This window comes from Oryctolagus cuniculus, chromosome X, assembly GCF_964237555.1.
Source record: "Oryctolagus cuniculus chromosome X, mOryCun1.1, whole genome shotgun sequence".
NCBI lineage: Eukaryota > Metazoa > Chordata > Mammalia > Lagomorpha > Leporidae > Oryctolagus > Oryctolagus cuniculus.
This window is the reverse complement of record NC_091453.1, coordinates 102,199,214-102,224,057: the sequence shown is the minus strand read 5'-3', so window position 1 is coordinate 102,224,057 and position 24,844 is coordinate 102,199,214. Positions and strand designations below refer to the sequence as shown.

Genomic DNA, 24,844 nt, shown 5'->3' with positions numbered 1-24,844 from the left:
AATGTTTCATCTGCCTAATGCCGATGTGAAGCTCTATCTAGATCACTTAATGGAGGCTCACTATAGGCTCTGGATGATGCCCAAAATACTTCATTTTCTTTTTACTTTTAAGAAGTGTCATGCTGACTATGGAGCTAAAGTTGGAAAGTAGTGTGAGTTTCATACATCTGTGAATTGAAGTTTTAGACCATCTTCCATCCCTTTGAAATCAAAGGGTAGCCTACAGCCATTTTAGGTTGGTCAATTTCAAAAGAAAATCAATCAATAAATATTAGAGTAGATAATAAAGAAGACAGAGCTTATGTAGGTCAACATGAAGAATATGGCTCTCCCAAGGCAGGACAAAAGGACTCCTAGCTAATTGGAAAACCAAAACGAAGGAAGTTATGAAGCTGATATATCATAAGAAGAAAGCAGCATCCTAGGATTTTTGAAACAAGTTTAGCCTGAGTTGTTTCATTGACTCAGCTGATTCATTCAGTGACTCCTTTGTTTTTAATCAACATATTCAAGTTCCAAGCATTTCTATCACTTTTTAACATGCTAATGTATAAAAATACAAATGTATAAAAGTAAAATGGGGGAAACATTTCAAATAAGATTATCCACAGAGTTCCTTTAAATATCATTCTCTTCTCCAAATTCATTTAAACTGATTTTCAACAACACTTTTCAGACCTACATATTTTAGGTAAAAATCACAATATAATAACCTATTATCAGAGATATTTGCATTGCTTCTTCCAAAGTGACAGCTTAAGTTGTTTATATAAGAAGTAAAGAACAGCAGGCCACCATCTTCAACTCCAACATATCCAAATTCTGCTGAAATGTCTGCACACAAGCAAATAGCCTGAGTTGTCAGTGGCCTTAAAATAAAAGTCAAGCACCGTGCTCAATGCTATATAGAAAATGTAATTTATCACATAAATAAAACTCCCTCAGCAGTGTCCTCTTTCTACACAAAGGACAATGGCATGTTAGCTCTTATTAAAACTATTAAGCACCAGAGGAAAAGCATCTTCAAAGTTCAGGGAGAGTCATAAGATGCAAAGCTTGCAAAATACTTTTGAACCACTCAGTCTTCCACACATTTTGCTCAACAGGCACCATGACCCGAGGTGAACCTGAAGTCCTCCAAGATGCAGAAATCTGTGGTTGGTAAATTCAGTAGTTAGTAACTACAGGTTTAGGGCCAACATCTGGGCAAAGTTCCAATATAATTCAATTAGCCTAACTGTATTTCAGACTATACCTTTAAGCACAGTCCCACTCTCTATGTACTATGGAAGGGGAAAGTACATAAATCAGTGTCAACCCATCTTTACCAAGTGGAAATAAAACTCAAAGATGACACTCTTAACTCTCAGCAGGTGTGCTACCTTTTCACACAATAGTTAATGTATTTGGGAAAGTAAACAGAGAGGTATAAAACATTTCCCTCTAGGTTGCACCTGTTGAGAGGTGTTTCCCTTGAGACACATAAGAACAGGTGTTCATTTGGTCTACCTCAGAATATAGTTCCAACTCCAAATCAAGGAGAGAATTCTGAAGGAACAATCGCAATGTCTGACAAGGAAACTAGCAAGAAGGCATATAAAATAAATTTAATAATAAATACTCATTTTACAAAGTACGTCAAAAAGTTCATAGAAAATTAAAAGATGAGTTTATTTTGGTGAGAAACATATTTGAAATCCATGTATAGTTTCTTTAATAATATGCATTTCCACGAACTTTTTTATAACTGCTTGTATAACCATTTATAAATAAATTCTGAGCACATAGAAAGCATCATGAGCCAACCTCATAAACCATTCTGTACAGTTATCTCTCCAAATGATGAATGGGAGAGTCATGAGATCCACTGTGAAAGTATCCTCAAGAATCACAAGAATGAGAAGTTTGTAGGGAATAATGATGTCAACATGATGTTTCCAGAGAGTCAAGGAAGTTCTGGTTAAAGTCAATCAAAACCAACTTCATGAATGTCCAAGTACAGTAGATTTATTTTATATGGATATTCTCACTTTCATAGCAACTTCAGTAGCTATATACTTTAGAAGTGCCTGGCCAGTAGAGGAAGCTATTTATGAATAAGTCTTGTGCTTCTTGCTTGGCTTTACTAGCTTTTTGTTGTTGTTGTTACCACTGGTGTACAGTGGCATATTATTCTCCCTAGTAAGATACTCCTTGTATGTGGGTTCCTGCTATGAATATGGGTCAAGATTCAGTCAGATAAGCTGAAACCACATTATTTTAACAGAGATGATTGAACACAGGAAATGAGCTGCTCAGATGTTAGGGGGTTGAAAAAAGGAACAAGAGATAATATCTGCAGGAAGTGGGTGAAGAAACAAAGGGAAAATGCTGGGGTTGTCAGCACCCCAAATGTTGGAGGATTTGCTCCATGGAGGGATGACCTAGTCCTTTGAGAAGAGAATGGCATCTTGGCTGCTTCTGGTGCCTCTGAGGAGACATGATGAGACTGATTCTCAGAGAATGGAAAGGAGCTAGAAAGTGCAGCCAACTATTGCTGCTAGGATGAATGGCTACTGTTGGGGCGATGCTAACAGGAACAGAAAGCAAACAGGAAGGAGTAAGTCCCTACTGCCTCTAGCTTCCTGGAAGCCTTGTATTCCTCGTATTGTCAGGACCTATTGGAAATCGTGCTTGCGAAAGAAAAATGTAGATTGCAGAGTTCCAACTGCAGCATTACAAAGCAACATCTTTAGAGGGGTGAGTGCGGAGCTGCCAGACAATAGTTTAATAACTAACACACTGCGCAATGAGGTGTTAGATTTGTGTGTCACTGTTGCTGCTGGAGTCACTCAGATATGCTTACAGTTTGGTGTAACATTAATTAGAGGGGACTGTTTGCCACAGAGGATTTCATCATTACTGAATCCATAAGCAGCAGTTATTGGGAGACCTCCAGCAGGGCTGCTCAATGTACTTAGGAGGGTGTTTGATTCCCTCATTACCGAAGCTTGAGTACTAAATATTCATCACCATTTTAAAAACTTTTGTTTAGACTCAAGTCTGTAGCTTGCATACTTCCTTAAATGATTCTGTACACATTGTAAAGATTAGATGGCCAATCTCCAGAGTTCTAGAAGCATGAAGCTTGAGCTGGGCCATCTGTTGAGTGTGTGCAGCTTTGAATTGCACATAGGGAAGTGGTGGGCAAAACCCGGAAGCACACTGGAGGCCTAATGAAAATACGACCAGTTAAATATTCTCTAAATGTTCATTAGGCCATCTGCTCTTATTAGTATCCTTATCATTTGGAAACATTACAGAGTTAAGATGAGAGAGACAATCTGTGGGATTCTAGTCTAACTTGAACTTTTGAATAGAGCAATCATGAGTTGTGACGTTTCACTTCCCATTCAGAGTTGTGCCCACTTATATCTTAATATCTCCATGGTGAAACTTTTAATAGTTTTTTTCCTGAAATATTATACCAGAAAGAGGGGTTAGCAGTAGCTACAGAAATGAAAACATAATCTCAGAGTGGCTGATCAATGAAATCAAACCATTTCATAAAAGCTATGCAGCCATACTTCTAGCCTGTAAATTGCTTTAGGTGCCAAAGGGAATTGGAAGCTTGGTCTATCCTGTCAAGCCAATACTGTAATATTAACAAGCTGCAACAATCACGTTTCTGCAACTGCTCAGCGTGAAGAAACTGCAGGATGATTCCAGGGGCTTCTTTATGAGCCCCTGGTTCCTATGCAAGCAAAGCTTTCTCTCTCAGAAGGACAGGAGCCCAACCTCTCACTGCATGAAGACCCCCAGTCGTCCTCTCCTTTCTCTGAATTCTCTCAGAACTTATGGTCTCACCACTCAGCCTCACATTTGATCCCTGTTACCTTGGACAGTTCTCTGGTTGGCTGTCATTCTGAATGTGTATCTCACACACTGCTGGATATGCATTAGGTATGTAATAAAAAAAATAAAATTAACTTGAAAGAGACTTAAAACACAGTTACAGTTTCGTGTTCCTTTATCCATCCCCAAAAGGGCTGGAAGGGTTAAACTCTTTGCCTTCCATGATCAAACCCAAGTCACAGATACAAATCGTAGATTGGCAAGTACTATCATGTGAGTAGCACCATGTACAATATGTTCTTCTTACAATAACAAGCAAATTTACAAACAAATTAGCTGTGAAGTCTGAAGGACATTCTGTAGTTTTCACACCGGGCCTTCCTCTCCTGCTGATAGATGACTTTGACTGTAAATTGAAAACTGGAAGTGGTTAAACATTCTGTGTATTCACAAGTGCCATTTCCAAAATTGAAGCTTTAGAGAGGAGATGCAGGAAAGGGTCGACGGAAACTCAGAGCAATTATGCCTGTTATTAAGATGAGGTAGTGGCAATTACACAGAAGACTCATGGAGAGTGTATACGTGCTGATTGTTCTGGGGGAGCCTGCAAGAACAAACTTTTGTAAAGAGGCCCATCAGCTTGGAGTCTCCAGAGGAACTGAAGATTTTTAGCCACTCCATCAGTATGTTTTTGAACAGAGCTTACAGCCCCAAGAACCATCTTGGAAGGGATACTTCTTTTCCCTTCTTGAGCTGAAATGAAACCTTTATACACTACAATGGCTTCTTTCACTGTTTCTTTCCTCTAGAACAACTAGTCTCATACTTTTTTTGTTAATCTCAGGACCTTTTCTCATCCCTAAGAACTTCTGGGGACTCCAATGAGCTCTCTCCTTTGTATGGGCTTGAACAGATCAATATTTATCTTATTGGAAATTGGACTTGTGAAAATTTTAAAACTGAAGATATACTGATCTCAAGTAGCCTCTGGAAAAACTCCACTATACATACATTGGAAAGCGTAAAGGTTTCAAATAATATTATTAGAAACATAGTTTTAACCTCAACAATCCTTTGAGCAGTCTCAGGAATCCCCAGAGCCCCTGAACAAAAATGAAAGTACCATAGTTTCTAAATTTATAAGACACCATAGACAGTAAGACATAGCATTAATTTGGTAACTTTGGATGGTGGAGAGAAATGCCTAATTAAACATATACTTTAATTGTAAGACATATCTTCAGAAAAGCTAAGGTATGAAAGGAGTGAGACACACACACCTTAAAATTGAGGAAATGGGAGCAAGCATTTGGCCTGACAGTTAAGCGTGCAGTTAAGATGCGTACATTCCACATCAATGTACCTGGGTTCAATTCTCATCTCTGGCTCCCAACTCCAGCTTCCTGCTAGTACACATCCTGGAAACTATCAGTGATGACTCAAACAGTTCTGTTTCTGCCACCCATATGGGAGACCTGGGCTGAGTTCCTCACTCCCAGCTTCAGCTTGGCCAGCACTTGATGATAAAGGCATTAGGGGGAGTGAACCAGCATATGGGAACTAACTTTCTCTCTCTCTCTCTCTCTCTCTCTCTCTATTAAATAATATTTTTAAATTCAGAAAATATGTCCACTACCACTAAGAAAGCTGAGTTTTCTCTCAAAACCCAGATTTACTAGCAAAATATGTGGATGAAAAATAGTTTTTTCTGAAAGCCTGTTTGCATATTATAGTTCTTTAAATCCTTTCTTGAACTGAAAAGGTTATAAGCATTGCAACACTAGTGTTTTCATTCAAAAAACATTTGCCAACTGTAATACCAGATACTGGAAGTATAAAAATGAATGAGTCCTCATTCTTGCCCTTGAAGACTCATAGACCTGGTAGAGGACAGAAAACAAACAAGTATTCATAGTATGAGTAGTATGACAGAAAGGCACTGGATATTGAGAGGGTGAGTCACAGAGCTATAAGAGCACCAAAATGGAGCTTGGAATATTCATGAATGCTTGAAGTAAATCACCAAGTTTAAGCAATTAGTCACTCTCTTAACAAAAGGCTGTACTAGCAAACTTTGCCACATGTGTTGATCCCTTTCAAATATTAATTTATTCCAGTTTAGTTTCATTGAATTTGGAAAACACACGTGATTTATCCAGAGATGTAAACCTAGAAATGTATTACACCAGTTTAGCAGCAATGGTGTAGTCAGTAGCTCCAGTCAAGATCAAAGCTTAACAAGCCATTATCTTCATTATGGTTAGAAACAACTGAGAATAATATAAAACCCCAACATAACAGTGACAGAAGAATGATAGCCACCATACTAGATGCATAGTTCAGAACTGAGATGGCAGCTCTGTGATGTCATCCAGGACCCGGGCTCTTAGATTTCTGCCCTGTTATCAGAGCACATAGCTTCCATTTTTAAGGTTACCTAATGGTCCAAGATGTATATAAGTCTCACTGGTGTATCCATATTGCAGAATAGAAGGAGCAGCAAAAACAGGCTCCTTCCAGTTGGGTCAGCTCTCCTTAGCAGCCTTTCTAAAGTGTGCATTTGAAAGTTTGGATACCTCCTACACTTCCTCCTACACCATATTGTATGGGGCTTAATCATATCACTACAGTTAATTGCAAGGCTGGAATGTGTTCTATTTTAGTAACATACGCCATTGGAAGGTACGATGACTGCTAAAAGAGCGATGATCTTATTGATCTTGCTTGTAAAAAAAAGTTTTGTTAAATTACTAGATGAAATATGAGGGCACTTCAAAAAGTTCATGGAAAATGGCATTAGAAGATAAATTGATTTTGGTGCAAAGAAATTTTAAGTGTATTTATAGTCTTTTCATTATATGCATTTCCATGAACTTACTCAAGACCCTCTGTATACTAGGACTACTTTTGGGGTTTTTTGTTTTTGCTTTCCTCTGTTTCCTCCACTTCCAAAATGTTTTGGGAACACTGGGGTAGATGCAATTTAATCCATATCCCCTGAAGTGCAATAACTCTAAAGATCAGTCCTGATGAAATTGATCTTAGATATTCATTTTTAATGAATAATGCAACTTAAATGTCAGTTATTCTCATTGGGCGGCCAAGGAAACAGACCATGCTAATGCATTTGACCAAAGGTTGAAAAGTTCTTCAAACTCTGCAGCCATCATGCAGAGAGACATATAGGAGTGTGGATCTGAGATAATGGAAAATAATTTGCCTGTTGACAAGGCCATGTAATTTTGGTGAATTTCATCTTCTAATAATTTCCACTTTTTAAAAGCAAGATCAATAGGGGCCATCACTCACAAAGGTGTCATCACGTTTTCAAAGTACAAAAAACCAAACTCGCTCCAGACTCCTTTTTCCTTCTTTTATAAATTTGAAGAAGCTCAGACAGTATCAGTGTCAAGAATTGAGAAGGCCATTTGAAAACTGACAAAAAGTGATGCTAACAATCTGGAGTTGTCAGCTTTTAGAAGCATGGGGAAATCTAACATGGAGCTGGCAGAACACCTGGCAGAGAGCACTCAGTCCCATCACAGTGTCTTCCCCAAGGCTGGCATACTACAGAAGAGATAATCATACACTTCCTGGATATTCCTGCTGAAGAGGCCTCAGAGATCAAAATCAAACAGAGTCACCTTTGAAATGAACCACAAGGCTCTAAATATAGTAAAGGAAGGAGATTAGAAGTGTCATGTTTTGGATGAGAAGGCTGGACCTTTTGGGAAAAAAAAAAACTGGTCTTTTCAGTATGGTTGAACTCTGGGCAAAAAAGTCATTAGCACTCGGTGGTAATTGAATAATACAGGATCAGTCATGATATGGTTATGAGGCATTGCTGTGAAAGTTAATTTCTGAAAATGAATAGGATAGAAGAGAAATAGTCTACTGTTCTATGCCACTGGCTGCCCCTTGTACATACTGGAAAATAAAGGAAATGAAGTCAGATAAAAAGACTGTAAACTCAAAAGGGGAAGAATCCATGCTGTATTGGCTAAAGCTGACTCCTTACCACCCAGCATAATGTCTAACAAGGGATACGTTGACATTTATTAGGAGAAGAAAGGGAATTCATTAAAGTAGCATGTTTGTACTTGGAATTATACCAAGGATTGTGTCACAAATAACAATGAGTAATCCAAGTAATAAGCTAAAATATTAGCCATGAAACTGGCTGACAACTGTACATGAGATAATATATCCCAGTGCAAGCCAAGTATCTCTTGGAGGCCATATAACTTAGAAAGATTCACAAGCAAAGGCCGGTGTTGTGGCATAGCAGGTTAAGCCACTGCCTGCAACAGTGGCTCAGCTGCTCCACTTTCAATTACCCCTCCCTGCTAATGTGCCTGGGAAACCAGAGGAAGATGGCCCAAGTACTTGAACTCCTGTACCTGTGTGGGAGACCTGCTGTGGCCATTTGGAGAGTGAACCCGCTAGTGCTTCTCTGTGTGTAGCTCTGCCTTTCAAATAAATAGAAGATAAATCTTTTATGTAAAAAAGACTATTGACAAGGAATAGAATAAACGAATAAGGAAGAAATAGCTAGTGACATAGAATCAGAGAAAACCTTACAATAGTCAGGGGGACCAAAGAAATACAGGCACATTCCATATTTTTAAAAAATCACACATGGGTGGAAGTTCTGACCCAGGAAGTCTGAACTCCGGAGCCTGAGCTCCTAGGCACTTCATTTGACTGCTGAGCATTGGCTAGAAAGGGAGTACATAGCTTTCGTCAGATTCCTAAACAGCCATATAATTCCAAAAAAAGCACGAGAAGCAGAGTTGCAGACTCCAGGCACCTTGAAGGCAAGGACCGTCTGTGGATCAGCACTCAGATTATTAGAAGAAAGAATATATTAATTGATTGAACATAATGCTGAATGAGTGGCTTCCAAACTGATTCCCTTGCATCTAGTCTGATTTCCCAACCTGCCCCGCCAAACTACAGTCTCATTGGTTATGTCAGCTTCCTGCTTTAAAAAGACTTTCATTGACTGCTCAACATCTACAGTTTGTGCTTGAATTCCTTAGCATACCCAGACCTTCGTGGCTTAGTCTAGTGTTTGTCAACAAAGGACAGTTTCGTCCCTTGGGGGACATTTGGCATTGTCCTGATGGGAGGGTAAGGTGCTACTGGCCTCTACTGTATAAAGGCCAAGGATGCTGCTACAACCCCACCAAGCACAGGACTGGCCCCACCGAACAATAACGCCTCAGAGAAGAAACCTGGACCTTGTCACTGGCAGACATTGAACACTTCCTTCACTACTGCTACCCATCCTATGTTGTGCCCAAGAAATCCCACACTGCACTCCATTCCCCCGTTCCCGTATGGCTTCGTTGTTCGTGCTTCTCCCTCTGCTCAGATCACTCTTCCCATTGTGTTTCTTGATAACTTTGCTTGTTCCCTCAAGTCAAGTTTTCGTTTCTCTTCTAGGAATCTTGCCTTGAACTCCCTCCTCTGTGTCCCCATGTCCCTGTGGGCAGACATTTGTGTCACTTAGCACATTGTATTGAATGACCTATTTCTGTATCTGCCTTTTCCCCACTTGACTGTGACATAATCGTGGAAGAAACCTGTTTTAACAGTTTGCTCCCACACAGAAACAAAAAGTGAAAAATAATAGATGATTTTTTTTAAATGATGATGAAATCAGAGCAAACCTATTAGAACAGTCCCTAGAACATAGTAGGTACCCACAAAACACTGCATTAAAAGATAGCAGACGGCTAAGAGAAATACAAATAGCATGACTCCTAAGAAGCCAAAATGAACAACACTGGAGGTAATTCAGAAGGGGTAAAAAGGAGGCCAGACTTGGTAAGAAAAGACTGAAGGAACATGTTCATGCTTTGAAATGCAGAATCAGATGGCATAGAGGACAAAAGCACGTATCTGAAAATGAGGATATTAATAGTTTTGTTCTCAAGTGACTGCTCTAAGTATATAAAGTAATAATCCATGCAAAGTATCTGACACCTAGGAAGAACTCAATAAACAGTGGTTACTTTTATTAATGACCCAGATGAGTGAGCTTATAATTTTATAGGTGTTATTGATTAAGACCATTCAAAGGAAGGAGCAACATCTATTCACATTTAAAAAGTAGATTCGGGTAGACGTTTGGCATAGCATTTAAGATGCCACTTTGGACTCCCACATTCCGTCTTGCAGAGTTCCTGGGTTTGAGATCCAGTTCTTTCAGTTCCAGCTCCTGGTAATGCAGTGTTACCTAGGGTAATGCACATCCTAGGAGGCAGCAGATGATAGTTCAAGTCCTTGGGTCCTCGCCACCCATGTAGGAGACCCAGATGGAGTTCCAGGCTCCTGATTTCATTGTGGCCTGGTCCTGGCTGTTATAACCATTTGAGAAGTGAACCAGTCAGTGGGAGGTCTTTCTCTGTTTCTCCATCTCTCTGCCTTTCACATAAATTTAATTAATTATTTTTTGAAAAAGTACATCAGACACAGGCATCTAGCTTAGCAGTTAAGATGCCTACATCCAACCTTGGAGTACCTGGGTTCAATTCCTGACCCTAGTTCCTGACCCCAATATCCTACCAATGCAGACCCTAGGCTCAAGTAATTGAGAGCCTGCCACCTTTGTTGGAGACCTGGATTGTGTTCCTGGTTCCTGGTTCCGGCCTTGCCCAGCAATTGCTGTTGTAGCATTTAGGGAATGAACCAGTAGATGGGAGAATTCTCTCATCTTCCTCCCCCCTTCTATCCCCCTCCCCATCTCACATAAATTTTTAAATTTTTAGAAATAAATGAAAGGCTTATTTCACTCAGCATGATATTTTCCAGATTCCTCCATTTTGTTGCAAATGACCAGATTTCATTGTTTTTTTTTTTACTGCTGTATAGTATTCTATAGAGTACATATCCCATAATTTCTTTATCCAGTCTACTGTTGATGGGCATTTAGGTTGGTTCCAGGTCTTAGCTATTGTGAATTGAGCTGCAATAAACATTAAGGTGCAGATAGCTTTTTTTATTTGCCAGTTTAATTTCCTTTGGGTAAATTCCAAGGAGTGGGATGGCTGGGTTGTATGGTAGGGTTATATTCAGGTTTCTGAGGAATCTCCAAACTGACTTCCATAGTGGCTTTACCAGTTTGCATTCCCACCAACAGTGGATTAGTGTCCCTTTTTTTCTATATCCTCGCCAGCATCTGTTGTTAGTTGTTGTAGATAGTTCTTTAAATATCTGGAATAATTCAGCAGTGAATCCATCCAGTCCTGGGCTTTTCTTTGTTGGGAGGGCATTTATTACTGATTCAATTTCTGTCTCAGTTATGGGTCTGTTTAGGTTTTCTCTGTCTTCATGGTTCAATTTAGGTAGGTTGCATGTGTCCAGGAATCTATCCATTTCTGGTAGATTTCCCTGTTTGCTGGCATGCAAGTCCTTGTTGTAATTCTAATGATTTTTTTTATTTCTGTGGTGTCTGTTGTTACATTCCCTTTTTCATCCCTGATTTTATTGATTTGTGTCTTTTATCTTCATTTTAGTTAGTTGGACCAATGGTGTGTCAATTTTGTTTTGTTTTGTTTTGTTTTCAAAAAACCAGCTCTTGGTTTGGCTGATCTTTTGTAGTTTTTTTTTATTCAATTCTGTTGATTTCTTCTCTGATTTTAATTATTTCTCTTCTATTAGTTTTGGGTCTGGTTTGCTGTAGTTTCTCTAGATCCTTGAGATGCATTGATAGCTCATTTGTTTGGTGCTTTCCAATTTCTTGATGTAAAAACAAATTAAATCCAGTCATTTGCAAAAAAATGGAGGAATCTGGAAAACATTATGCTGAATGAAATAAGCCAGTCACAAAGGGAAAAATATGTTCTTCCTGATCGGTGACAACTAACCGAGCACCAAAAAGGAAACCTGTTGAAGTGAAGTGGACACTATGAGAAACGGTGACTTGATCAGCCCTTGTCCTGACTGTTGAGGAACAACTTAATACTTTATCCCTTTTAGTATTTTTTTTGTTCTACTTAATACTATTGGTTGAACTCTGTAATCAACACACAAATATTCTTAGGTGTTTAAATTTAACTGAAAAGTGATCCCTGTTAAATATAAGAGTGGGAATAAGAGAGGGAGGTGATGTACAATTTGGGACATGCTCAATCGGACTTGCCCCAAATGGTGGAGTTAGAAAGGTGCCAGGGAGTTCCAATTCAATCCCATCAAGGTGGCATGTACCAATGCTATCTCACTCGTCCAAGTGATCAGTTTCAGTTCGCAATTGATCATAATGATAGGATTAAGAGTCAAAGGGATCACATAAACAAGACTAGTGTCTGCTAATACTAAATGATAGAATTAAAAAGGAGAGAACGATCCAACATGGGAAGTGGGATACACAGCAGACTCATAGAATGGCTGATGTCCTAATCAGCACCCTGGCCTCAGAATCAGCCCCTAAGGCATTCGGATCCAGCTAAAAAGCCCATGAGAGTATTTTAGGCATGGAAAGCCAAGACACTCTGGGAAAAAAAAAACTAAATGAAAGATCTCTGCGAGTGAGATCCCAGTGGAAAAATGGGCCATCAAAGAAGGAGGTACCTTTCTCTGAAGGGAGGAGAGAATCTGCACTTTGACTATGGCCTTGTCTAAATAAGATCAGAGTTGGCGAGCTCAAAAGGCTTCCATAGCCTTGGCAGCTCATGACAAGAGCCTAGGGTGATTACTGATGCCATAAACAAGAGTGTCAAATTGTTAAGTCAACAACAGGAGTCACTGTGCACTTACTCCCCATTTAGGAGCTCTGTCCTTGATGTGTTGTACAATGTGAATTAATGCTATAACTAGTACTCAAACAGAACTTTACACTTTGTGTTTCTGTTTGGGTGCAAACTGTTGAAATCTTTACTTAATATATACTAAATTGATCTTCTGTATATAAAGAGAATTGAAAATGAATCTTGATGTGAATGGAATGGGAGAGGGAGCGGGAGATGGGAAGGTTGTGGGCGGGAGGGAAGTTACTGGGGGGGGGGGAGCCACTGTAATCCAAAAGCTGTACTTTGGAAATTTATATTTATTAAATAAAAGTTAAAAAAAGAAATAAATAAAAGGTGAATTTAAAGAAAAATATCAAGTCAGTAATAATGCAGATGGTATAGAAGTGAGAAGCAAAATTCATAAAAGTTGTATGTGAATAACTTGTCTGGAAAATACAATTGTAAGGGAACCTCACTGAATTGTAATTAGACAAGGTTGCTTCCAGCTCTAAAGTTCTATAACCATAAATCTGTTACTAGTATTTTTTCTATGTTTTATTTGAATGGCTGAGTTCCGGGCATCAGGGGGAGATTTGTAGAAAGAGAATGAGAGTGAGAGACAGAGAGACAGAGAGATCGTCTATCCACTGGTTCATTCCCCAAATGGTTTCAACAACTAGATTTGGACCAGGCCAAAGCCATGAGACTGGGTCTCCCATGTGGGAGATAGGGACCAAGTACTTGGGCCATCGTCCCCTGCCTTCCCAGGTGCATTAGCAGGGAGCTGGATTGGAAGCTCAACAGCCAGAACTCCAACAGGTGCTCCACCTTGAGATTCCAGCATCATAAACAGTGGCTTAGCCTCTTTGCCCCACAACGCCAGCCCATGTTATAAGTATTAGTACTATTTGCTGCCCCTTACTATGTTCCAGGCGCTATGATGAGCACCTTATATCACTATCAATTAATCCATGAAATAATTGTACAAGTAGATATACTATCATGAACCTGTTTTTGTTGTTACAGACAAGGAAACCAGAGATCCATAGAGGATTACCTAATTTGCCTAGGATTACACAGAGTTAGGGGGGGAAACTGAGAGCCTAAGAATACAAATGATGGTTTGTATGTACAGTGTCAGATGAGGTTTATGTTTGAGGAATTACTGGTTTAATATAATCAAGGGCTCAAATTTAAATACTGCTCTTTATAGGTCGGGTTTTCACTACAGGATTTCTGCTGCTATGTAAAATGTTACATGGGTCAAAATTAGCTGGATCTCTTAACCAGCCATGGCACTGGTTGACCTGAGGGTCAACTCCCTTCAAGGCAAGATTTCAATTAGCAGGGGAAGACATAATGCTGTCCAGGGCTGACATTCTGACCAAGAACTCCTTTCTGCTCAGGGTCATTTCTCTGGGAAGGTTATGGGGAGATGGGCACATTCCACCAGCTGGCGGCTATGCCAATGACCTTTAATGCTAGTTTAGCTTAAATACATTTTGACATTTCAAACAAATTAATGTATTTTTACAAGGTGGAGCAACCACCACAAATTAGGCCAAACGGTTTGCCTGTAGGCCAGGTCAGTAGGCAGAGTTTACAGAGCTACACTGCTGTGATTCAATCACTTTCTGCTCTCACCCCCCCCCCCAAGAAAGGAAGTGCTAATTTCTACCCCCACCCCAGAAACCACTTGGATAAATGCCAGCCATTCCCAGGGGTTAACCTTAGCTGCAACTCGGCAGTGTATAATGCTGGGGTCTCTCTGTGCCTAACAGATGCCAATTCTGCCTGCCAGGATTAGCTCAAAGATTCGTTCCCTATGAGAGGTGGTGTGTCAGGTATAATGCCTCGGTACTAAACAGGGTGTTTCTGCTGTGGGAGTGTAAGGCACCCGTCCCTTGAAAAATTACCTGGGAATGAGAGTATTTAACATGGGAAGGACATAAAAGAAACTGACAACCTAAGCGAGGTGAAAAGGTCCAGATACAGAAAAGGCAGCCCCTCGACTGCTAAGTAGCCACCCAACTTGCATCTGAGCAGATCTCACGGACGAGCTGCCAGCAAAGCAAATGGGAATTAAAGGCATTCTGCGTAGTTGGTAGAGAAAGTGTCTCAGAAGCACAAAGGCCACTTTAGTCACAGGAAACTGCCAGAGGGTGGCTTATTTGATGGAAAAGAAAACAAACAGACACAATAGCTGGTGTATTTTTGAGGCAATATTGAATCTAATAAACATGACACCGAGAGTGTTGGCTTAAATCAGGTTGGGGAAGCTGAAGAATTTAACGGCTTCTTTTCCAACTACCAGCCTTTCTCTCCGAGGCAGCTGTGCTAGCTGAGAACACAGTCCGAAACATGCTCCTTCTCTGGCTCCTGCCAGGTGTGTGCTGTCCCCGGCCTCTGCCCTGGCCTCGGCTCCCAGAGTGGGGATAATTAGACCGCCATTTCCGCCAGGTTTGTTTTTTCTGGGTCACTGACTTGAGACTCGATCAAAATAGGAGTGCTGTACTGAAATAAATTCATTTGCTCTTCCTCAGCCAGCCCCAGCTTATTTCCTGGGGGACTGTGCTCCATAGGACCGACACACACAGACAGCTCCTGTACAAGTGCACGAGTGTATACAGAGGGCTGAGGCCAGGGCACACAGTGGAGCAGGCAGCAGTGCCCTCTGCCACAGCAAGGGCCCACTCTCACTCATAGTGGCAGGGCACTGACATGCAGCGGCCTCAAACAGACGTGCTGGGGAACACCTCTCTGCGGACACTCTGGGGGCTGTTGCGCTGCTGTTTAATGTTTATACAATGGCCTGAGTCCGAAAGGCTCTGTAGAACATGCATAATGCAAGTTGAGCTTGATACCCCATTAGCACTCAAATTCCTAGCTGCCCAGAGGCATATGGTACTGAGCAGGGAAGGCCAACCTGTGTGGAGGTAGAGGGCACACATAGACAGGAGGACAGAATGAGGTTGCTGGGTGTCAGGAGGAGATACTCAGAGATGGGCAAAGAGCCCCTCGTGGTGTAATAGGGGAGGCCAAAGACAACTTTTGTTCTCCTTACTACACTGACGCCCTCCCTTATGAGACACAATTAGAGGAAGCGCCTTAAATCTCAGACAGGCCTTGGGCACTTCATTACTGACTGCAGGTAAGGCTCCATCCAGCTAGGAAAGTAGTGGGCCTCATGTAATATTGTGTTTTTAGATTTTAAGGTTCTATGAGAACAAAACAAAGGCTTTCTTGGGCTTTCACTGAAAGCAAGTAAGAAAAGTAGCTATGTTACCATTAAGTACTTGTACCATGAACGTGACATTGCTTCTGTCTTTGTCCAGCCTAGGCAAGGAGAAACAGAGAACAAATGAGTAGTGGGGTGGACTACGGGCTAGAAGACAGGTCTCTCAGAAGTGCCTAGGGACAAATATTTGCTGTCACTGAAATGTCAGGCCAGGCACTGAGCAAACTCCTGTGTCCAGAAAGAAACTAAGTTGGAACCATATTTAGATAAGCCTGTGTGTCCCCACTGGTTAGCACAGCCCTTGGCACAAAGCATACCAGACATGTACCTGCACACAGAGGCATACACACACACACCAGTCCTTGTGCTTCTAACTCTATATATCGTGTCTCAAATCTATCTGCTTCTCTCCGTGCCCACTGTTGCTAGCCTAGTTCAACATCATTATTCTTGACCAGGGAGGCTTCTGTCTACCTGCCTCCCATCTCTCCTTTCCCTCCAATATTACAGCAGCCAAGATGATCTGTCCAGAAGCCAAATATGACTAGGTCATATGCCTGCTCAAAGCCTTTCGGTGGCTTCCCACAGCCACCAGAGTAAAACTGGACATGTGCTGCCCTCTGTTACCTGTGTGGGCTGCAAGAGCACAGTACCACAGACAGGAGGCTTAAACAACACCAAGTGGTTTTCTCAGTCTGGAGGCTCGAAGTCCAAGGTGAAAGCATTGAGAGGTGTGCTTTATCCCAGGCTTCTCGCTTTGGACAGCAGATGGCCACCTTCTTGCTGTGTTCCCATCTAATCTTCCCTGTGTGCATGTGCATCCCAGCATCTCTGCCTTTTATTAGAGAGACGCTGGTTCTCTTGGATTAGGAAGCACTCTGAGGGTCCCATTCTCTTATTAATTTATTTGAAAGACAGACTTACAGAGAGAGAGAGAGAGAGAGAGAGATCTTCCATCCACTGATTCGCTCACCAAATGACCACAATTGCAGGAGCTGAGTCAAACTGAAGCCAGAAGCTTCTTCTGGGTCTCCCACATGGGTACAGGGGCCCAAGGACTTAGGCTGTCCTCCTCTGCTTTCCCAGGAACATTTCAGGAAGCTAGATCAGAACTGGAGCAGACAGGACTTGAACCAGTGCCCATATGGGATGCAGGTGCCACAGGCAGTGGCTTTACTCACTATGCCACAGGCCCTGGCCCCCTCATTTATTCTTAAAGGCCCTATCTCCAAATACAGTCACATTGAGGTGTTAGGACTTTGATGCATGAATTTGGGGAAGACAATTTAGTCCAAACATCTGGCCATTTCCCATTTTTCTCCTACTAGTCACATCAGGCCCTACTGAAGTAGCACTTTCTCTGGTAATATCCTGCCTCCTGCCTCCCAGTTCGAGTGAAGTGCTCTCATACCCCCTCTGCTGCTTCCTTCTCATCATGTGGAAGGTAATTGCCTAATGGTTCCTCCAAAGGCACTGCCGGACCATACGTTGTTCGAGGAAGAATGCTGTGTCATAGTCATTTTTGACTACCCAAGGCTTAACACAAAGCTTAGCCCAGAGAAAGCTCTCCGCAGATATTCAATAAAAGAGCAAGCCAATCCATTTCTTTGCTGAGGAAAGGGGCAAATGGAGTAAACTAGGCCAAGCTAAGGGAGTAGAACACTACAACCTAGGATTCCAAATCAACCGCTGGTGAACCAGGCCAGAGTAATCCCTGAGATGGATACCAGGTTTGTGCTAATGATAAGCCCTGTCTCAGCAGGTTGCTGATTAAGTGAAATCTGCTTTCTCTCTCTCACCCCAAAGCCTCTATGACTTTGTCCTTTTGTTCATCTACAGTAAAATAAGAGTGCATTATAGCAATCCAGAAGCCCTAGAGCGGTGCTTCTCAGAATCACCTGGAAGGTTTGCCGAACACAAATGGCTGAGTCCCCATGCCTAGGGTTTCTGATTCAATAGGTCTAGGCTGGGGCCTGAAAACTCACATTTCTATCTAGGTCCCCAGTGATTCTTTTGCTGCTGGCCCAGAGACCATAGTCTGGAAACCACTATTCTAGATCGTTCTGGAATTATTGTAAAATTTTCCAATATGTTCAAAATGGCATATGTGACAAATATGTTAACCAGAATATGTGATTAACCATCCCCTCTGCCACTTTTACCAAACAACACCAATGTTGGATGCAATTCAGAAGACAGGGGGAAGCGAGCCAATTTTTCTTTCAAGGTAAAACTGCCCTGGGAAGATATGGTAACCTTATGGAGTGTGTTCTGTTCTTTTTGCAGGTGAGATTAGAGTGGCCAACAGACCTTGCAGTCAACCCCATGGACAATTCATTGTATGTCTTGGATAACAACATTGTGCTGCAAATTTCTGAGAACAGGCGCGTGCGGATCATTGCAGGGCGCCCCATTCACTGCCAGGTGCCAGGCATCGATCATTTCTTGGTCAGCAAGGTAGCAATTCACTCCACTCTGGAGTCTGCTAGGGCCATCAGCGTCTCCCACAGCGGGCTGCTCTTCATAGCTGAAACAGACGAGAGAAAAGTAAACCGCATTCAGCAAGTGACCACCAATGGGGAGATCTCCATCATCGCTGGTGCCCCCACTGACTGTGACTGCAAAATTGATCCCAACTGTGACTGTTTTTCGGGTATGACCTTTTTAGCAATTCGCTAGCTCTGCTTTCCAAAGGAAAATGTGCATCAGGAAAGTCAAAAGGAAAAACAAAAGTATTTCTTACAAACGTGGGTGTGAGCTAGTGGAGGAAGCAGTGGGTTGGGAGTCGCATCGCCTGGTTGTCTTGCCAGCTGACTCACTGAGTGACCCTAGGGGAGCCACAAAGTCTCTTCATTAGCCACTTGCCTCAGTTGTCAAGGAGAGATAGTGCTTGTCTCAGTTGTATCACTTTACTCTTTTGAGGATCAACTAGTATAATAAAAAAGTATACTCTTAAGAAGTTTAGATCATGATATGGTGTGTACTTTAGAGAGGGAGAAACTGGGCAACACCCACATTTACTCATTTAGGTAAACAAGGAAAAATGCTTTCCCCTAAGTGGCTGCTTTCCACATTAACAGTGTATGCTATTTGAGACTCGAAGGGCAGACTGCTTTGGGGCTAGATGGGCAAAATGAAAACCCACAATGCGGGTTCTTGGGTCATTGGTCTATAATACACATCATTCTTTAAAACTTTCTCCAGGACCAGAAGTGCCCTTTATTTCTAATTGAAATTAGGGGCAAAAAGTCTTTTCCCCAAAACATGGAGTTCCCATTACAGGTAGCCAACAGTCTCCTAAATGTCAACAGATACATTTACTGCTGGGCTGTAGAAATCCCTCCATGCTACTTTCAGCCCTATTAAATACCCGTCCAGGCCTGAATGGTCCTCTTAACCTTTGCCTTTTCTTAAACCAGAGGAATCAAGAGCAAGCAATTTGTTCAATACGACTTTTGATCAATATGCCCAATGTTTTCCTAGATAATGAGTCTTATAGATATTTGCTAATTTGTGTCTTCCATTCAAGGCAAATCTAGTGTTTATTCCAGCTATCTAATTTGATGTTCTGAATCACTGTCATATTTATAGACTTAGTATTCTTTGACAATGTGACTGCTGGAATTAACAGCAGAAAGGGCCTCCAGGTATGGTAGGACTGGAAAGTCCTGAAACAGACCCTACAAGCTTAAGTTTCGTGGGTTGCCGGCCCGAGTTTTGTGTAGCTATTGTTATTTGCTTTTCTTGTGTCTTACAATACAATAGATTCTGAGCAGCAGGATTGAGGATTTCACAAAATTAGTGTAACTGAGATAATTACATCTTACTGTTCATCTTCAATGGTACTGACTCAAGAATTACAATCTTTTGAATAATGGGTTTCGAATTTGTCAAGGGGGCCACACAGAGAATGCTAGTTCACTGATTGTTCGCTTTAAAATGATCCTTGATGCATAGTGCTTTCTGTCTATGGTATGTTCTATAAAAACGCTTCTCATGCCAATTAGTAAAATCAGGCTCTTTCTCTAACAGGTGATGGTGGCTATGCCAAAGATGCAAAGATGAAAGCCCCTTCCTCCTTAGCAGTGTCACCAGATGGTACCCTGTATGTGGCAGACCTTGGGAATGTTCGAATCCGTACCATCACCCGGAACCAAGCCCACCTGAATGACATGAACCTCTATGAGATTGCCTCACCTGCTGATCAGGAACTCTACCAGTTCACTGTCAATGGAACCCACCTGCACACCTTGAACTTGATAACAAGGGACTATGTGTATAACTTCACCTACAATGCTGAAGGTGACTTGGGTGCAATTACCAGCAGCAATGGCAATTCAGTGCACATTCGCCGTGATGCAGGCGGGATGCCCCTTTGGCTTGTGGTGCCTGGCGGGCAGGTGTACTGGCTGACCATAAGCAGTAATGGAGTCCTGAAAAGAGTGTCAGCCCAAGGCTACAATCTGGCCTTGATGACCTACCCAGGAAACACTGGACTTCTGGCTACCAAAAGTAATGAAAATGGATGGACAACTGTTTATGAGTAAGTTTCTAATTCTCAACTTAAGTTTTGTTAGGTTTTTATGTGAAACTGGGTTCCAGAGGGGAAATGGCTTCATCATTGCTGAGTGTTACATGTTATTTTCTCCTAAGAACTACAATAAAAAGATACAATGTCAAGGAGAAAATTTTACCCAACTCCTAGGGTAATTTTAACCCAGAGCAGTTTGCAAAGCACAATAATAAAAGGCTAGACTGGATGAAGGAAGAATCAAGTGTGGCTTGGCAGGAGGCAGGAGGTGGAAGTCTGTGTACTCAAGAAATTGCAGCATACCTAGGAAGACAGGGTAAAGTTTCATTTAAATAACAAACCACGAAAATAGTTCCAATGCTGCAAAGAAGCAGTGTGATTTAACGAGTATTTATTGATCCCTGTGGGGTTTAATGAATGAATAAATTAATGTTTGCCCAGCCCAGCCCGACCCGACTCAGTATAAGTTGCTGCGGGAAGTAAGAGAGAAGTTAGAATATATGAAGTGGACCCTGGAAAGCGAGAGTAAAAGTATATGGGGCAAATGCTGCATAGAAGAGGTGCCATTCCTTTGGCTGCTTCTGCAAAGTGCAGTGCCAAGAGCTCCTGTCCAGGCTTGGGCCTTCTTGCCGTTCCTGCCCAAGTCAGTGAATCCAGCACCTCATGGCACTTGCAGCCTGGATCTGTGCTGACTTTGCTTGGCTGGGAACTAACACATAATGTGTCTGACAGCAGGGGCCCTGACGTGGATATGGAGACCATTGCCAGTGCCCTTTAAAGCATGGACACCCTTGTTTGCCAGACGACCCATTTCAAAAGCTGGTAGGAAGCATTTTCCCTGCGATGGGATTGCTGGATTTTAAACCAGAATACCAAGTGAGGATGAGGTGTGGGAGCCGAACCCAGAGCCTAGAATGGCACTGAAGTTGAAGAGCGTGCGAAGTGGAGATGTTAAGTACGAGACTTCCAAGTGTGGCTAGTCTGTCAGGATGCAGAGAATATATATAGCCTCCTGAGGGAAGGGGCAAAACAGCTCGTTTTTAAATTTTGGATCATTTCCCAAAGAAATGCCATCTATACAAAAGAGCAGGACAGCTATTTTAGTCTCACTTAGAAAAATGTATTCAGCTGTTTCTGTTGCAAGTCTTCCTCTGTTTTTTGAAAAAGTTATCTTACATCTTCGTAGGAGTAAATAAAAGCTGCTGTTCATAAAAGATTTACTAAATTCTGAGTACTGGGCTAGGTAATTTACACACATTATTTCCTTTGATCCCTCTAACAGCGTGAGATGGGTGCTCTTAGCGTGCCCATTTTATGGATGAGGAAACTGAGTCATAGCATGGCTAACTCATCCTCATTCACACAGATTATCCAAGATTCAAACTCCAGCAGTCTGACTCAGGAGCCCATGTTTTAAAATATACTACCCTTGAGAAACAAAGTTTCTGTTGAGAAACTTTAATATCTTTTTTAAAGGCCATGCCAGATCACACTGCAGCTGAAATTAGGTAAACAACTATCATGAAAGCCAAAACTTGAATTCAGTCCCCCACTAAGAAATGGCTGGTACATGAACTAGTTTTTCAAAATGACCAGTTCAACCATGAATTTATTTATTCAACGAATATTTTCCAAGTACATACTATGTGCCAGGTATGCAAACAAAGACCTAGAGGAGGTGAGTGAGTAAACCATATGACTATCTGGTGGGGGTGGGGATATGGAGGTATTGTGGCTGAGGGAACACCAATACCAAGGCCCTGCAGCAGGAACAAGCCTGATGGGTTCAAGGAATAGTAAGGAGTGGAGTAAGAGTCATCGGGTGATGAAATCAATAAAATGGCCAGAGCTCCTTTATGGAGGGCCTTGTAGAGCACTGTAAAGGCTTTGACTTTCACTCTAACAGGTGGAGCCACTGGAGAGTTTTGGGTGAAAGTATGACATACCCCTGTGTTTTTTAAGAATCACTGTGTATTGAAAACAGGCTGTATTGGAGCAACAGGGACCTAACAAGAGTGGGGCTGGGGTGGGGGCTGTTGGAGTAGGAAAACTATGGTGATACATGTTAGGAGAGTGGCACATCCTGGAAACCCAGTGATTTAGACCATTTATGCTGTTGTAACAATATACCTTAAATTGGTAATTTATAAACAGTAGAAACTTCTCACACTGGAGGCTGGAAAATCCAAGATCAAAGTGTCAGCAGATGGGTCACTCTCTGCTTCCAAGATGGCACCCCTTGCTATGATCTCACATGGCAGAAGAGTGGATGGCAAAAAAGACACCTGTTTAGTTCCCTCCGGCCATTTTATAAAGTCACTAATCCCATTCATTGGGGGAGGATCCTTCATGAGCAAATTACCATTGGTGATTAAGTGTCAACTTAAAAATTTAAGGAGACACATTCAATCGATAGCACCAAGTAAAACAGGTAATTCAAAGAGCTATAAGGGATCATCTGTATCAGAGATCCATGATAAGAAAAGCAAGAGGAAACCAGGAAGTGACGATTCCATTTAACACTGGAGACCATTGTTCCCAGGAGATGAGTAGATGCTATGACAGTAGGGGACCAAAGTGTGACTAGAACAGATTTAAGAAAGAATGGCACACAAATGTTTGTGGCAGCATTATTCATTATAGACGAATAGTGTAAATACACTATGTGCCCATCAAGTCACCAATCTAATTTTTTTTAATCAGAAAGACTCTCCAAAGAATAATCATTTGTGGGGATGGGGGTGGGGTACAGAGCATTGCAATGAGATTATGCCTGCCATAGTAAACTCTGGGTGTATTCAAAAAGGCTGAAGCAAGGGAAAGTTTTTCATAGCAAAAATGAGGGAGATTACAGCAGATATTTACAAACAATCTTTAGCCACAATGAGAAACAACCAGGGTGACATTAGTTGAGGTTGAATAGACAGTTGCTAGGCAAATGTTCTTGTAAAAGTACTTCTTGGTATAGGTTGTGATGGTTTCTGTGCAGTGTTGTCATTCTGGCAGGATCTTTTGTGATAGTCCCCATCGGGCCACCATGAATAACTACCCTTTGTTCCTAACCTCTTGGCTTTATTTATTCTTGTTAGTATTGTCACAGATGACTCCATCTTGATTCTGGTAACTGTCACACTCCTTTCCCAAAGTGATGAGTGGACGAACCAAATGTGGTATATCCATACAATAGAATATTATTTTTTGCTTGGAAAGGAATGGAGTACTGATGTATGCTGCCACATGGATGAACCTTGAAAACATTATGCTAAATGAAAGGAGTTAGACACCAAAGGACAGATATGATATTCCATTTATATGCAATGATGTATGATTCCATTTATATGAAATATCTATAACAAGCAGACCCATAAAGACAGAAAGTAGAATCATAATTGTCAAGAGCTGGGGAGAAGAGTGCATGGGGAGTGAATGTTAATGAGTACAGGGTTTATTTGGGTGTTGGTGGTTGCACAACATTATGAATCTACTGAAAGTCAATGATTGTATATTTTAAAATAGGGAATTTTATGGTATGTGAATTATACCTCAATAGTAATCATAAAAACAAAGCAATAAAGAGGAGAGAGATTGAAGACAGCATGTAAAGTCCCCTTTTGAGGAGCTTTGCTCCAAAGAAGAGCAGAAAAATTGGACCTGAGGAAGAAATAGGATAAACAGAAAGAATCTTTCAAATGAGAAAAATGATGCAATATTTGTTTGCTGATGAGAATAATCCAACACAGAAGAAAAAAACAATAATGCCAAATAAAGAAGAAAAGTTTGTTGTCAAATCACTTTGTGTGTCTGCTTTCCACAAGCAGCACATTGGTGTTGGTACTGTGTGGGAGGCAGGATCCTCATAGCAAGTGGAGCACAGACCTGTTACCAGGACTTGACCAGCAGTCAGTGAAAAGCAATCAACTAACATCATTATTGAATAGCCAGTCTTGAGTCACTAGATGAAAAATGTAGGGATCCACATGGAGACAATCTTGGGATTTTAGGGCCACAGAGAGAAATTGGAAGTCACTATACAAATGAAGACACTGAGGCTAAGAATAGGGAAGCAACTTGCCTGTTCCAAACTTAGTTCGCCAAGTCAAGCTAGGTCTCCAAGCCTCTGTTTCATTGCTCTTTTCACTATTACAACATCACCTTCCAGAAAGAGGAGGAACATGTTTGGATTAGCAGAACTATTGTACAAAGTCTGGACAGGTAGGAAATTGTAGCAAGAAAAGAGGAATGTGGCAGTACCATGAGATAAAAAAGGAGGTGAACAACCATTTGTTCCTTCTCCAACCTTCTTAACAGTCTCCAGAATCAAGGTGAAGCCTTCTTGGCCACATCATGTCTGCTGAGAGGGGAAAGTACCTCTTCTTCCCGAAGCAATGCCCTCTGATGCTGAACGGCAGTCCCCAACAAAACACAGGCCCTGTCCCTTCTTACATGTACACACAAGAACGAGTGCCTTCCCAACCTTCCCAATGTGACTGATTGTGTATTCTGAAC

The 24,844-nt window shown here is 41.5% G+C and overlaps 1 protein-coding gene across 7 annotated transcripts in view; it reads left to right on the top strand.

Moving 5' to 3' along the window:
• Positions 1-24,844, top strand: part of TENM1 (teneurin transmembrane protein 1) — an 867,710-nt gene that overhangs the window by 805,458 nt on the left and 37,408 nt on the right. For all 7 annotated transcript variants that reach the window (XM_051827786.2, XM_051827790.2, XM_051827788.2 and 4 more), the window contains 2 exons: positions 18,094-18,460; positions 19,840-20,350. In XM_051827786.2, the coding sequence (XP_051683746.1) occupies positions 18,094-18,460; positions 19,840-20,350 (878 nt within the window). The remainder of the gene's footprint in view (positions 1-18,093; positions 18,461-19,839; positions 20,351-24,844) is intronic.